This window comes from Vanellus vanellus, assembly GCF_965231255.1.
Source record: "Vanellus vanellus genome assembly, chromosome: 21".
Lineage (NCBI taxonomy): Eukaryota > Metazoa > Chordata > Aves > Charadriiformes > Charadriidae > Vanellus > Vanellus vanellus.
In genome coordinates, this window is record NC_138926.1 from 4,269,019 (window position 1) to 4,285,411 (window position 16,393).

The window sequence follows — 16,393 nt, forward strand, 5'->3', positions numbered from 1 at the left end:
CTTGATCCTCCAGAGTCCCTGAGCTTTAACTGCACATTAGCACAGACAAGCCAGGGGTTCATTCCTGTTTTACTCAATTTGTCCATCCGTGTGCCCTGATCTGGCCTTTTGATTTACATGCCCATCTCTGGCAGGCGGGTATTAAATCAAGCTGTAGATAAAAGAAGTTACAAGCATTGCTTCCCTGTGAACCACCCCAGACGTTCGCTGACACATTGCTAATTGCACTGAGGCAGACAGCCGGAGCAGACAGCTAGCTTGCTTTGCGCTGGAGGCTGAGCAGCGAGGAGCCAGGGGACGGGAGTGATGGACAGATGGACAGGTTAGCATTTCGGCTAAGGAGGAATAAGGGCCCCAAGAAAATCAGAGAAGAGGAAGGGAGTTACCTCATTTGTTTCCAGCAGCCAAAGCAGGGTTGTCCCCGGAGAGGTATTTCCTTAAGCTTTATCCAGTCTGATTTTAGTTGCAATTTTTATGAACAATAAAGGCTTCCACGGTTTCCCTTGGAGGACCTGGAATGAATCCAAATAGATTTCAGTGCTGAGAAGCAGATCCTATTATTAATGTCAGCCTAATCATTTCTTTCTATCTCCTTCCCACCTTTTTTGCCATTCATACTCCTAAAAAGCCTGCAGGTGGTTATCAAGTCCAGTCCACCCTCTTCTTTAGCTTCTGAAATTGCAGACCAGATTGCAGCCTCCCCTGGCTTTTGGGGTCTGTGAGAGCATTTAATATGCCTGCAGTGGTCTGGTGGTGGGATTGTCCCCCACGCCTCAGGAGAGACCTGGCAGCACGACATGTAAAGCCCAAAGCCGTCAGGACAATGAAACAGAGCTGAGCTGAACTGGGGAGAAGCACGTGCTCCTGGGCCTGTGTCTCTCTGGGAAAACGGCCTCTGACCAGGACTCAACTGGGAGCATTCAGCTGAGAAAATTCTCTGCTAAAAATAGTAGCAGGAGATGTTTAAGGAGAAAAACAAGTCAGGGTCTGGGAGAAGTTTGTTCCCAGATATGTGGCTAATTCAACTCCCCCAGGACTAGTGATCTTTTAACCCCTCCATGCCATGGCTCATTTCTGCTCTATTAAACAAGCTTTCCTTGGTCAGGCATCCAGGTTGTGGCAAGCCGGAATGGCTTTCGTCCTCACTCTTTGCTCTGACATGGCATTACTTTCCTCCCTCTTCCCCTGCTCATTTATGCCAGCATTTTCCTAATAGTGCTCTATGTCACGCTTTTCTTCTTTATCTGTGACTTCATTTGGGCTCCCTTTAATTCCCGATGTACTTCCTAAGAAAATAATCTCTACTGAATCCTGCAGCGCAACTCCCTCTGCAGGTTTGCAGCCTCTGCTCAGGCTGATGTTAACAAGGTAAGTCTTTTCAGATCTGTGCACATGATTCAGGGCTGCGCCTAGAACCATATTCCCCCAACTCACATGTCTTTGGGCCCGCACATGGGTCACGCAGCTTTCTACTGAACGCCTTTTTCCCTTGTAGATCTGCATCCTTTGTTCTGACAGATTCGATGCAAAGCTTCAAAGCTGCCTTACAGAAGACAGCCCCACCTCTCCAGCGTGCAATGACGGCAGTAGTTTCACAGGCTCTTGGTCGCATGCTCATAGGCAGATGTGAATGTTCCCTTGGTGCCTGCAGTCAATCTCTTGCAACGTTCATTTGTACATGTTTTGTGCAACGCATTAGCTAGACAATTGTGTTTTATACCCGAGGCTAGAATTATACACACAAAAAAAGACAAAAATGATACTGTAGAATTGGAAAAAATGTTCTTAAAAAGAGAGCTGTTTTCAGTCTTGTCATAAACGATTTCTCTCTGTGCTTGCTTACGCCCTCTCCTGTTCCCTTCTCTAGCCTACTCTCAGCTCTTGGCTCTGATGACTGCTGCTCTCTTCTCAACTCCCATTTTCCACAGGAAGATGACATGGTTGGTCTCTGATAAGCAGAACTTCAGATCTGTGTTTTGTTGGTCAAGCTATAGGCTGGAGGAGAACGAAGGATCAAGAGATTAGAGTCACAGACAGAGGAATAGAGGATTATAGGCTAAAACCCCGCGAGTCTCTGTATTGATGGTTGGGACGCCGCCAGACACTAAAGAGTATTGCAAAGCCTGGTGCTGATAGCATATCCGCTTATTTCCTGTCTTTGCATTTCAGGCAGCTTTTGATATATGCATCCTCATCAAAAGCCAGGGTCAGGCAGGTACGGAGCATCTTAGCTCCTGTCGAAGTCAAATACCTGCTGAGATCAAGTCTGTGCGATGGCTGGCGCTCAGCCTGGAAAACGTCGCTTTGGCTTATGAAATTCTCAGCAATCCTTGAGTCAAATTCCCACACAAGACAAAAATAAAGGAACTTGCCCCTTTTCCCGGTACAGTTCATTCTGTCTCCCTGCTCCTGGCCACAGATCCCTGCCATGTCTCACTGATTTGACTCTGCCCTGGAGACTTCCCTTAGCATCTGTCTGCTGCAACGAGAGCCCCGCTGGGAGGAAGGGGAGGACAGGAGGAAGACCATTGCCCCTGGCTCTTATCACAGTTATCTGCTGGTTCCCTCCCACTTCGCACTAATTTGGTATCAGCATCTGCCACTTTTGGGAGGAAAGGGACTTGCTGAAGTGAGAAATAACGTAGGATGTGCCTGTATGGCAATTCTTGGGCTGGCTAGGGAAACAATGGAAGGCAAGTGGGAATAGGCAGGAAGGGTTGGTTTCAAATCTGCCCTGTGCAAATATTCCCACTTCTCTTCAGTGCTCACCATTTTTGTTCCTGGCCTTTACTTTTGCTGTTGCAAGACGCTCTCATCCGGTAAACAGATCACAGAATGGCATATCCACTGCCAGCTGAGATAGTGCGTTCCTTACCCGTCCTGTGACTTCCCATTCCTCAGTTTTTTCCTCCAGTGAACTGGAACTGTACATCCTTACTGAATTGCGGGGGACACTGAATTTGCAGGGCTGAATTTGAAGACCGAGGCTTAACTGATAGATATACAGCACTTTAACAGATGAAAATGAGCATGGGGAAACACTGAATGCGAGAACCTCAGCAGATATCCAGGCCCTCAAACCCCAGTATTCCTTGGGTTTTCATGCCCTAAAGCAGAGGTGGGGATGAGCTGACCTCCTGAGATCCCCTCATGTCCCATTTTCTGTGAATGCAGTAATTTTCACAGTCCGTATTGGCTGTGAGCCAGACCAGTTTGAAGATGTAATTATGCTGTCCATTTGTTAATGAAAATGGCAAGAACAGTGCTGGTACAATATGACTGTTTTGATACATTCCTAGCCAAGTGATCTGTAATTGTTTCCTTGTTGCCTTATTTCTCTTCTGGCTTTTGCCAAAGACTTGGTGCAGACATAATTAGAAGCTCTGCTGCCTAATGGCCTTCCCTCAGAGCCACACAGCAAGGCCACCTGCCCCTGTTTTTACTCCTGGAGAGTCACCGTAGCATTGCAAGCCCAAAGCATCTGTGTAAGGGGCTTGACCTCAGAGGCGAGTAGCAAGGCAAAATTAATGATCTGGGCAGGACTTAATCCCCTGGTTAGCGGTCTCTAATGCAACGCAGAAGATTCGTGCCTTATTCTCTGTACCCAAGGAAATCACCTTGGGTAATTCCCTTACTACCCAAGGAAAACGAGACTTTCAGTTCAGCCTCACATTTCTTTCTTGGGAAGGGAGAAGCAATTCAGGAATACAAGGGCTTGTAATAACAGACTCTTCCATGCACAGCTTTCCTATTCATGTTTCCTTTCTGTTCCCTTTCCGTTACCCTTCATCCCAGATTTTGAGGGGCAAATTCTAATTCTTTCCATCTTTTCTTTGAGCTGAAGATGGCCTAAAATATATTACAGAAAGAGATGCAATCTGACATGCTGGAAACTCTCTAGCCCTTGCTGCTTCCATCTTAATCTCTTTTAAGTATTAGGTATTAGTCATCCACCCAAGTATTGCTTCCTTCCCATCCTGCACGTACATTCAGTCCTTTCCAGGAGAAGAGCCAGAAACCAGGGTATGAGCTTGGGAAAACAGGATAGCTAGGACCAGATTATGCAGAGATTGAGATGCTGGGCAAGGCACGTACAGCCACATCTGCAAAGTATTAAATGCCCATCTTCCCCTTGATGTCAACAGCAGTTAGATATCTTTGCAGAGCTGCCTCTTGGTCTCTCAAGCCACGTCTGTTCTGGTGGGTGAAAAGCTATTTCAATAAAATGGGCTAATGTGCTAGGCCCTTCAGCCTAGGAGCTTTCTCCTCAGGTTGCCAGCCACTGGCTCAGCTCTGGCTCTCTCCTCCAGCAGAGCATGAGAACCTGCTGGTGGACTAGGTCCAAGCTCAACATGTCCAGCCAAGAGCTCAGACTTATGCTAAGGCTGTGACTAAGCTTGAACTCTTCCTGTTCAGACAGCTCTGGAGCATGGCTCGTGATGCCTCCTTCTAGCATGGGCCTAAGGATTTGCAAAGCGGGCGGCGTGCAAATCTGATCTTGAGCATAAACTGTCTCGTTTTTGGGAAGGTGCAGATATGCAAGGCCTTAATATCTCATCTCTAAACACACCACAATGCCATGAGCAAAACAACAAGCAAAGATTGTGAAATTCTTACCTCCAGAAGCCCTTGTCAGATGGATATTTGAGGCAGTGTGTCTGCAGCTGCATCCCAATGTGATGAAACCAAACTTTGGGAAGCCATCAGAAAGCACTGAGCGGTCTTCACCAGGCAACACCTACACTTCCCTCCCTGCATGGGAGAGAGGAGGAGTGTTTGTTGCTTTGCAGAGAGGTTTTTGTCTTAAGAGGGCTCCCTATCTCCTTGATAGCAACCTGTTTCACTACTGTGTGTGGGTGTGTAAGCTGTGTGTATACCCATGGCTTTGCTGTCTGATTAGGAGGTAGAACAGTAAATCCTCCTGTCCAAAAGGGACGGGGGGGGAGAAGGAAAAAAGACTGCCTGCATGGCCTGGATGCTAATGGGCCTACTGTGCAGCAAATACCATCAGGTCTTTAAGCTCCTGGTTTAAATTGGGAGATTTAAAATCAGGTTTTAAATCAGGAGATTTAAACAGGTTAAGATTTCATTCCAGAACTGTACACACTCTATTTGCAGACAAGCATCTCCTTGCCTTCTCTAGTGGGGAGCAGAAAGAGAGTGAAATAAGAGCAAAATCTGAAATTCTTACATCTTTGGGTGAACAGAAATACTCAGTGGTCTTCCATACAACTTTGTCCTGTGGGGTCCTGGTCCTGATGAGACCACCAGAGACTCCCTTACTATCAGCATTTCAGAAGAAACAAGTGCCATCAGCTAGCTACCTAAGAGAGGAGAAAAGCAAAAGTCAGAACCGTGTGGAATGGCAAACACTACTCTGTAATGTTGCATTTGCCTTCTCGAGGTTAATTCTGCTTCACGGTCCCTGCACAGATGGGCACATCTCCTCTGTTTGTAGGTGTCTATCAGAGAGCTGGCGCCCTTTTAACTGAGCGGTACAAGCCACGCATCTAAAATAAGTCATGCTGGTTTATCATAGCTGGTAAAAATAAAGCCTTACTAGCACAAGCAGCTATAACAGCACAGAGGATTTACAACTGCGTGGGTTTTTTCCAGGGTGGGCTGGCCACAGTCTGGTGATGGCCTTTCTGTAACCATTATCAGCTCCCACACAGACCAGGTCCATCTGTTGCTTAATTTGAACGGAGACACTCCTAAGCTTTTGTTCGCTAATCTCTCGCTGCACATCTACATTGTTCTCTATCCGGGCAGCCCACCCCTGAGTCAGGCTTGGCTTGCTGATCTCAGGGAGGGGCCATGGAAAACTGGCATAAAAGAAAGGCACGCAGCAATGTCTGGTCACTTGACCAGCATGGTCCACCTGCCTGCTCCCTTCTATCAGCTTGAAGGGGATTTTAACCCGCAACTTGGGTGCCAGAGCAAACATACAGCCAGCTCCTTGGGCTGGAGGCAAGGGTTGAAAGTTAAGACCAAGTACTACAAAGCAAAATGCTGCTGACGGCATCTAATGGCATAGGCTGGGTTTTTCAAACAGACCTACATGAACTGTCACTTAAGAAAGGTAGTGAGACACGTAAAAATGTAAACGAGGACCAACGGGATGCCTAATTCCCACTGAAATTCAATAAGAATGAGGTATGCCATTCATTCCCTGCCCACACATTCATGCACCCTTTATAAATCCAGTCTTTATAGATCACAATTGCATTTAAGTCCCTTAACCTATTTGCAAAACCCCAGCCAAGGGACAGTTGGGCAAAAAAATCCCCCCAAACTTGCCAGAGTAGGTTAGGCATTTTTTGGCATCTCGTTCCTACGCCGTGCCGTGTTGCCTCTCCTACACCACCTTGTCTACACCGGCACAAGTTGCATTGTGGAATCGCAGTGAGATGTACTGGGGATAGAGAGGAGGGAGGATCAAGAGCCTGAAGCACCGAGACAAAGGGATGGGTATTTTGAGGTGCACATGGTCGGATTTTTCTGAAAGTTAGGGCTTATGGTGATTTCCTCAAAATAAGTTGAGGGCAGAAACCTGGCCTCCCTCTTCCTTGTCTTATCCAGTCCAGCACGGCGTGGCTTCCTCTGCTCTTCCTCTGGAGGTTTCTCACACATTTAACAGCTAGCTTCCTCCCAACCACATACACACAACACTTCTAAAGCAGGGACAGTCCTGGGGTCAGCTGGGCTGCCCTGAACAACAATGCTCGTCTCCTGCCTGCTGCTCTGATCATTTCTGCTGTCCTGTCCTTGTCACCATTTCTTTCACTCCAGCTCACAGCGTTGAGGACAGCTGCTCTAGGGGGCATCTCCAAACCGGCAGTCATAAATGTGCTGACAGGCAGAGGGTTCGGCTAACAAGTTTCTAACACCTAACAATATATCACTCTCACTCAGTAGCACTCCTGCTACATGGAGTAACCATCCAGAAAGCGAAGATGCTTAACAAGACATGTGGTTTATAGCAGCATTCCCACATGGCCTCAATGCATTTTGAATTGCAAATGATCCAACAGCTTAGTGATGATGGACACCTCACGCAAGGCATATTTTTGTTTCTTTAGTGGGCAGGTGTTTAAATACAGCTGCATGTTTTTGTACTGCTTGTGCCTGACAGCGCATTTAACTAAAATTACTGTATCAGATAACTGCAATATCGGCAAAGCAGCATTGAATGATACTGCAGCATAGACTGTTGGCAGTAACTTATTTCAACTGTTTCCTGGTCATCCTTTTTACCTTGCCTGTAATACTTTAAGAATACTTCACCTCCTACCTCCTCTTCAAATTTCTGCCTAGAGTTCTTTAAGAGAGAAGAGATTGGGATGGAAGGACATGGAAGGTTAGGCTTTACCTTAAATCTGGTACAGAGAGAGGAGATTTAACCCAGTCTAGTTGTCTATAAAGCTGCTAGGGTTTTTTCTGAAACTGTAGTTTCAGTGTAGCATTTTAACATGATTCAGATAACATGAGTCACAGTAACAAGCATGGGCTGGATCTCTTTAGCTGAAAGAGATGCCATAAGAATATGCTGTAGACTTTGCTGCCTTGTCCTGGATTCTATTTTGGAGAACTGATGGCATTTGGGATTCAACCATATGTCTGGCTGAGTCTGTAGTACATACAGATCTGGTAGGTATTCGGAGATGTAGCACATACAGATCTGGTAGGTGCGTCTGTTGTGGCATGCACGCTGCTCTGGAGAGGAATGCATGCCTGTGCCCGGCTGTTCTCCAAATCCTGGGTGCTGAGGCCTTTGAAGTGAGATTTACATAACATAAAACCTTTGCTGCTTATTTGTACTGGGCTGAAAGAGGCCTAAAGGAACATCTTTGGAACACTCTTTTTAAAAGGTGGCAGTCATCACTAATGATGATTTGAACACGCAAAACGAAACAGCCCACAAGTGCGGTCACCTAAGAGACAACGCTTGCCAACAGCAGGGAAACGTGACATAGCACAGATGCCCAGGCTCCTTGAACAGGAGAGCGCTAATAGCCAGGAAGCACTGGCTTGGTGCAGGTTCCTCCGGCCCCATGGAGACTGGTGAACCCAAAGTAATGCTAAGAAGAGCTTTAGAGGTGTTCTGCTCCTGCTTTGCAATCTGTGTGGTCCCTTGGGGTTTTGGTTTGTTCCCTGCATAGCTGTAGCCTTCTTGTTATTTAGAACATGCTACTTGCAGTATTCTTGTGCCACGCACAGAAGAATAAACCTGTCTTAGCAGTGATTTAAGTAGCCACATTGATCTCTGCCTGCAGTCAATATATGTAATAATGTCAGAACCTCTCACACAGTCTCCAAGGACTCAGCTTCTGTCTCAAATTTGTTGTCATCCTGCTTTGTGCCTGAAGGGTAGAGCTAAATCTCTTATGTTTAGTGGGTGGGAAAAAGCCTGCTGTGAACAATTTCTGAGAAATGAGATGGGGCTGGAGTTTGATGGAGTCCCACTGTCTTGGAGTAAATACTTCTAGAGTTGTAACTCCTTCAGAGTAACAGAACACGGTGGTATTACTATCTCCTCTTTCAACTGAACTTCTTTTGTAGCTACAGTAGATGTACTGCAGTAGGACTGTCACCATCCTATCTACTTGATGGGACTCAATTTTTCTGAAAAAAGATCTCCTGTAAACAGGAACGTATAACAAAAAGCAAATGGGTGCATCAAGTTTCCTTTAAGGAACAAGGAACCTTTGCCATGTGCCTTTCCCTACCCATCTTTCTCTAGCATTTCCAAAAGGAAGATTCATAGGATAGTACAGACCAGATAGACGCTGTGCAAGCCATCTTCTTTAGCTCTTCAGGTGCAGTGCAACTCTCTACAGTCATCTGCTACTTCAGGTCTCAGAAGAAAGCTGTTGTTTGTAGCATTGTCTTTGTAATGCAGTTCCCTGATGAAGGAGGGTGCTGTCTCTGAAGAAAACGGAACCTACAGCTTCTCTTTTTGAAAACTGGGCCAAATGCATTACGAGAGCCACCTGTCCCAAGCAGGAAGCCCACCAGCATCTCCACAGTTAAGCTGAGTGCTCAGGCCTGGGCCCTCCAGAAAAGTTCTCTTGGTTCCAGCAGCAGGAATCTCACAGCAGAAGCAATTAAATGCCTTGTTTGTATGAAGTGCCCTACACTATTCTTGAGAATGTGTCCAAAGATTTCAAAAGGATTTTCCCAAGATTGTTTCTTGTCTTCTGGTGACTAGCCACTTCTGCTCTGGGGTTTTGCTGGGATCAGTGAAATCTGTTTATGCTCACGGGGCAGGAAAGCGAGGATCACAACACCAGGCAGAACACCTGAGAGGATCAAAGGATGAACAGAGGGAAAGGAACGTGTCAGCATCCTGTGGCATGACTACCTTTTTTCAAGGGGTAGGTCTGGAAGCACCAGACCTGATGAAAATGGACTCTGCTTCATAGTGGACTTGAACAGATTATTCGTGGTTGCTTAGACCACCTCCTGACTGACACAAACCAGGACCAGAGCACCTGCTTCGACCTGCCGAGAACCAACTCTGAAAATGGCATTCTCCCGGCTCTCCGAAGTAAAGCATAAGCAGACTGAAAGCGAAGAGCTCCCTGCACTGCCCTGTTACTCATTTCAGCTCTGATACACAAGACTTCGCCCAAATAGCTACATTAGAGTCCAGAGCACTGTCATCTTAGTTCAATATTGGATTTCCCCCAAATGCTGCATGAATGTCTCCAAGTGCAGAAAGGGGAGGGGTGGAAAGGTCCTGCTAAGAGCAGTTTTGGCTGGACCAGCTATTAGTTTGCATCAGCCAGTGGCTTTTATGTGAGTAACAACTATTTTGTACACAAAGGCAGCTTCTAAACCTTGCCAAACTTCAGCTCTCCCCAGTAGTCTTGGGGGTATAAGCACTGAGAGCCAAGGCACTGAGGAAAGCGTCAGCATCTAATAAACAATGAGGGATAAGAATCAGTAGGGAACATTTCAAAAATGCTGAAAGGATTTTAGGTGTTCAAGGCCCTTAAGCTTTCAGTGGGAGGGACTTCGCAGCTCTTGGGTATTTCTGAGACTCCTGCGTTGCTCTGTAACGCCCTCTGATCCACTCCACCAGAGGAATTTTGCCCCTGCATTGTCAGATTCTCTCTGTCCAAAAGCTTTCCACCCTGAAGGCCAGCACACAGGAATTTCCAGCTGTCTGTCATAACGCTGAAGATCCTTTCTTTCTCCACATCTTCCTCCAGCTGCATTTTCTGCTTTCTACTCAGGTTGGTTATGACTTTTTTACTCCGAGTAAGATAGTCTTAACCTTTAGATACATCTCTTCTCCGGTCACTGAGGCACTGGTTTTCATTGTCTACCTTGCTCGAATGCCCAGGGAAGTCAGTGGACATCCTCTCCTAGATTTCAACAAACTTCTGATAGGGTTTGTAACAGCAATGTTGCATATGGGGCCATATCATACCCCTGTACGTGATGATCTGGCACCGGTTATAGTGTGTATCCTCCTCCTGTAACATGGCACTTTGGAGCAGCGTGTGTTTTGTGAATACCATGGTCTGAGAGGTGATGGGCTTTGCAAGAACCAGAACGCCGGGTTCCAAAATATCCTCTAGGATGAAGGCATGGCTTGCCTCTGCTCTCTGGTTCGCTTTCTTCCTACTGCACCACGCTGGAAACCGCCTGCTTGTTTCCTTATCCCTCTGGAGAGCTGTTTGTGAGTGTGGGTATCCAGTAGTGCGTGAACGTTGTTGGTACCTGCTTCGGTGAAATGCACAGCAGAAAAGACATGGAAGGCAGGTTTTTCAAAAGGAAATAATGCGCAAAAGAGGGAAAATGACTATATTAATTGGAAACATTTTAGTGCTTCAAGCAAGACAGACAGTAAAGGGAAATAGCTCGTGGTATAAGGATGCCTTGCAGGATTGCATGATTGAGCTTTTGTCCCAGTGTCAGTGGCTGGGACTTCACCCAAAGAGCTGAACTCCTCTGTTTTCTCCTCAATTGCAGTCCTTTCATGATTTACTGCCTTGCATTTTACATTACTGTGCTGAGTCTTAAAATACTTGAAGTTACAATCAGCATATGTTAGATGCCTGGAACATTTCATCTTCTAGGAACTGACCGGAACTCTTGAGGTTGGTCTGTTTCCTCTCTTTTCCTGATCATCAAATTAATTTGCAGAGTAATACTGTAACTCTTGCATTAGCAGAATAAGAGTTCCTTTACCATCTAAATAAGCATAAGGCGCAAAGAAATGGCTTGTGCTGGCACTGTTTCTGTGCTATTATGTTAATCCGCCTCTTTAATTGCTACTTTTAACAATTATATTTTCCTGTATTTACAGCACAACTCCTAAATAAACTTAGGCCTGCTGGACCGGCATTGGTAGCCAGGAATAGGTTTTATCTGGGGAAGTTAGTCCTTGTAGCTGGCTAAGTAGATTTCTCAGCAGGCAGTGTGTTTCTAGCTGGGTGACTTATGAGCTGTGCTATTTCTTATTACCTTCTGTTTGTTTTTCCAGGCTGCAGACTCTTGGCTGTGGAACTGACATCCAGCAACACCAAGCCCGTGGTGCAGGAATTCCAGAGTGAGTGCTGCGGGGGCCCGCTGGCTGCCTGATGTGATGGCTGCACTGCCCTCTGCCTGGGGATTTGCATCAGTCCAAACAATTGAGAAAAATTGTGCTTATTGCTCATGGTGTCTGGTTTCTTGGGGGAGGCAGGACTACCGAGAGCCTGAGATCCAGAAAAGCGCTTAAGAATGTGTCTGTATATCTCCCTGTTTAGCAAAGCACTTGATTGAAATGGTTTATTGAAGTCCCCTGCAAGCCATTGGCATTGCAAAGTGTCTGCCTAAGTGCTTTTTTGAACTGGATCCCAAAAGGAGGAAAGGCGGTCGCCTTGCAATTAATATACTGAAAAGGGGGTCGGGAAATTTATATTTTAACTTGGCCCTTACTACAGATGCGCAATGCGATACTGAGTAAGCCACCTCTCAACCCTGCTGCGATGCCTTCTTCTGTAGAGGAGATGGAGATGACAATGCCTGCTTCAAAGGGGAGTGGGTTTGCTGAATTTATCCCCAGGCATCATGGTCCTCAGTACATTACCAGACACCACCCAGGGAGATTCTGCATCCCTGACTCACACTGTAGGCTCTGATTAGCAGCAAGACAGTGCTGTGGACTCACCCTGTCATAAGGTCTTGTTTGCCATAAGTTAGAGCCTGTAGAGAACAGTGTGTTCATTTCTCTCCATAGTTGATATCTGTTCGGCTATTATTTTTGCTGGCCAAAATCCATCTTCCCCAATAGCTCCTGGAACCCAGCAGTGTTTCTGTTTGTGAGGCAGATGAAAGAGAAGGCTTTGCTTTGTGGGCAGCATCTCCTAATAAAACACTGTGCAAGACTGCTTAAAGCAGAGCAAAAATACAGCTGCTTCCTATTAATCTGTATTTCCTTTATTTCTCCCGCTAGGTGTTGAGCTGTCCTGCATCATTAAATCCACCGTAACACCAGATCCCAGAATCGAGTGGAAGAAAATCCGAGATGGCGAAACGTCTTACGTATTTTTTGACAATAAAATGCAGGGTATGAAGATTCATTGTTCTTAGACTTCCAAAACAGCCTCAGAAACAATACAACTGAGAACAAACAAGTCTGTGAAAGGCAGGACCTCAGGTGTTCTTGCTGCCTTCTTCTGGAACTAGGGTTCAGCAGTCGAAGCACAAGATGGAGAGTGAGCAGGATGTTCTTTGCTCTCTGCCCTCATTATTGACAGTTCACAGTAGGAAACCACAAAGAGCTGGAATGAGCTCCTATGTAGGAGATGATACTTCTTGGGTAAGAAAGTAAAAACAGCTTCCCTTCTCTAGCACCTGTTGGTGTCTGAGCTCTCAGGACCAGGCACTGACCCCTCCTGTCTTTCCATATGACACCTGAGGGCTCTACCGGCACTTCAGAAGGGATCTCTGCCTTGACCTGTCAGTGCTTACTGCTTACTGATTTGCAGCATCCTGGGAGTATGTGATTAGAAGCAGACTCTTTGGCTTGATGGTGAAACTCAAACACAAGACTGCCAGTAGGGCTTGACTCCATCTGGAGTTACTCCAGCACTTTAGAGGGGACCAACAGCCACATCCAAATGAATCTTCCAAAGGAGACAAATCTGAGGCTGTCTTGGGAGTCAAATTTTGCCATAATTTTTGAGATTTGGGGTGGTATTTTCCAGTTCATCCTCTTACATGGTTAGCGGCGTTGGTTTACTTTGTGGCCACTGGTGAAAGGCAGGCTCTTAACTTTCAAGCATCAAGTTCCAACCACTTAATTCAGACACCTAAAATTAGTCTGTGTGACTACCCTTAATTTTTTCTCTCTCTTTCCTCATTATCAGGAGACTTTGTGACTCGTGCAGAAATTCTGAGCCGGACATCGCTGGTGATTAAAAACACCACCCGGATGGACACTGCCACATACCGCTGCGAAGTGGCAGCACCTTCTGATACTAAAACCATAGATGAGATTAATATCCAGCTCACAGTCCAAGGTATTGCGTCAGACCCAGATACCTCTGTACGCCCTGCTAGCTAACAGAAGAGGCTGTGGATCTCTACAGAGTCCGAACAGTGGCACTCTGGAAGTTGTTTAAAACCAGCTGGAAATAATGGAAAGTTTTGATACCTTTGTAGCACAGCTATCTTCAAAAGTATGTCAGAAATTATTTAGTTCTACTCAGGAGTGCCATTTACATGGTTTGTGTCTTTCCCACAGTGAAACCTATGACTCCTAGATGCACTGTGCCTAAAGCTGTACCTGTCGGCAAGACAGCATCTCTTCACTGCCACGAGAACGAAGGTTACCCTAAATCCACTTACAGCTGGTACCGCAACAGTGAACCATTATCACCAGACACCAAATCAAATGCCAAATTCCAGAATTCCTCCTACACCTTGAACCCCACCACAGGCACTCTGGTAATGCCCTTACAGATATAACCAAGACTTGTTTCACTGGACAGGTCATTTTTAAGGTCGCTTGTAAAACAAAAAAGCCATTGCATGGCTTTCAAGGAAGTTATAATTTGAAGAAGCTTAGGTATTCTAAGATCTGGGTGATTTGGGAAAGGGAAGATTGATGATGGAAGAAGATATTACTGTAGCTTTTTGGTTTTTATCGCCGCCAATACCACTTGGCTTTTTAAAAAGAGGGAAGGAAGATGTCTCACAGCCCACCGCGAAGCCTGGGAGAGTGGCTTTTGCATGCTTACACCCTCACAGTACCTTCTGTCTCTCACGTCCTGCTCCTCTCCCTTTTCTCCTCACCAGGTTTTCCATGCCGTGCACAAAGGCGACACAGGCCGTTACTCCTGCATAGCAACAAACGATGCTGGCTTTGCCAAGTGTGAGGAGCAGGAGATGGAAGTCTGTGAGTGGCTCTACATACTTTTTGTCAATGCTGATTAATATATCACCATAAATAAATTGTCACCACCATAGGGAAAGAAGGGGGACATCCTAGAACGTTAAGTCTTTCCCGCTTTCTCATAGCCCCAAACACAGGAAGAAAAAAGATAATCTAAAAATTCAGGGAAACATTAAAACACTATTCAGATTCATGAACAGTTTTAGTCTTGGAACCAGGGACTCACTCGTTCCCAATGAATTATTGCAGTTTGCTTAAAATATTTGAGAAATGTCATTTTAGTGTATGTAAAGCTAGAATATTGCTACTGCCTTGAAGAAATACTGGATGATGGCTTCTTTCTTTGCCAGATGACCTCAATATTGGTGGGATAATTGGTGGAGTCCTGGTGGTCCTAGCAGTTTTGGTGCTCATCACTCTTGGCATCTGCTGCGCCTACAGAAGGGGTTACTTTGCAAACAGCAAAGAGAGTGGGGAAAGGTAAGCTGGGATTCAAAGTATTCTTATACAAAGTCCCTGAGCCCACAGCTAGCATGAAGTAGCCTGAAGGGCGCCAGAAATTGGTGGATAAAATGTATTTCAGTGCCTGACTTGTACATATTTCTTCCTAGTTCCCTACCAAAGACTACAGGCCAACCCAGTTCTTGAAGTATCCAGTTCCCCTCTGTAAACCCTGCACCATGCCAAAGGTTTATTTGCCTAAGGGAGAATTTTGGTGTGGCTCCTCTTGTGCTCACTACCAAGACCAGACAGAGGAGCGATAGCCGTGCTCTAAAATCTTCATATTTTACACAGGAAAGGGGGACCAGCACAATTAAATAACAGGTGTTTGTCCAATCGGTTATGTGCTGTTGGCATAATGAGGTCTACAATTTAATGAACAGAGCTCACTGCACAATTAGTTTAAAGCATCAGGACATGCATAGAAAATATATGCAGAAGAGTAGGCTCTCTGCAGGAAATCTCACTAGTTGTGAGAAACTAAATTTGGGATTAAAAACAACCATTTTAGAATGCACATTAAAATGTTAAAAACAACAGCATTAGCATCAGAATCAAGCCTTGATGTCCTTACAGAATCTGTAGAAGAGATAATATATGTAAAACCAAGATTCTCACCAAATAGATCTGTTCCATGTTAAATGTTGCCTTTCAGCAGAAGTCCCGTCTTTTTTTGTTTGGTTTGGTTTGTTTTTCAGAAAAAGCTCCAAATATCCTATTTAAATGCAGCTGAGGGTTGGCATACACTGGACTTGTCAGTCGTATATAAATTCTGAATTCCTATGGGATTGCAAACAAGTGGTGCGCGCTTATAACTAAGGAAAGCGCTGAAGGCATCTGGCAGTGAAGGTTTAAAGTGAACTTTATAATTGCCACAGGAAACAATGCAGGAGGCACACAGAAAGCTAGTGCAGAGGGGCCAGAGCAGGAGAGCCCAGAAAGAAATCAGTTAATCTCTTTGCAGAGTTAGTCTTGTGGAAACATACAGCAATTTTTTTACCCTGTGCTAAAGGGGAATTTAGAAAAAATCCCAGTCATGACAAATGAGCACAGGTATATCATTTGAGCAATGAACTGGGTTTCTCTCTGCTTGCACCTCCCCTCCAAAATCCTGCAGTCTTCTTGTCCTAGAAATGAGCTCTTTTCCTTTATTTCAGCTACAAGACTCCAGCAAAACCTGATGGCGTTAACTATATCCGGACAGATGATGAGGTAACAAATGATTTGCATTTAACATCTCTGTTTAGGAGAGGAAGAGGGTGGGCAGAGGACTACTAGCTTTTTTAGGGCCTACAGATTTTCTTAAGAGTGGGCACTGCTCAGAAGCAAGGATGTAGAACAGAGAGAAGACAGAAGGGTGAAGGCTGAGTCATTTCCTTAGAAATGATGAACAGTTTAAGTTGCCTTAAGCAACTGATGCCAAGAGCTATCAAAAGCAGCTCTGCTCTGTCTCAGTTATCTTATGGATTGACCCCCTTAGGATGAGTTTCATTGGAT

At 45.5% G+C, this 16,393-nt stretch overlaps 1 protein-coding gene across 1 annotated transcript in view; it reads left to right on the forward strand.

Moving 5' to 3' along the window:
• Positions 1-16,393, forward strand: part of JAM3 (junctional adhesion molecule 3) — a 32,419-nt gene that overhangs the window by 13,111 nt on the left and 2,915 nt on the right. Inside the window, exons 2-8 of the mRNA XM_082493878.1 lie at positions 11,498-11,563; positions 12,452-12,565; positions 13,368-13,520; positions 13,745-13,947; positions 14,299-14,398; positions 14,746-14,875; positions 16,054-16,108. Of these exons, the coding sequence (XP_082350004.1) occupies positions 11,498-11,563; positions 12,452-12,565; positions 13,368-13,520; positions 13,745-13,947; positions 14,299-14,398; positions 14,746-14,875; positions 16,054-16,108 (821 nt within the window). The remainder of the gene's footprint in view (positions 1-11,497; positions 11,564-12,451; positions 12,566-13,367; positions 13,521-13,744; positions 13,948-14,298; positions 14,399-14,745; positions 14,876-16,053; positions 16,109-16,393) is intronic.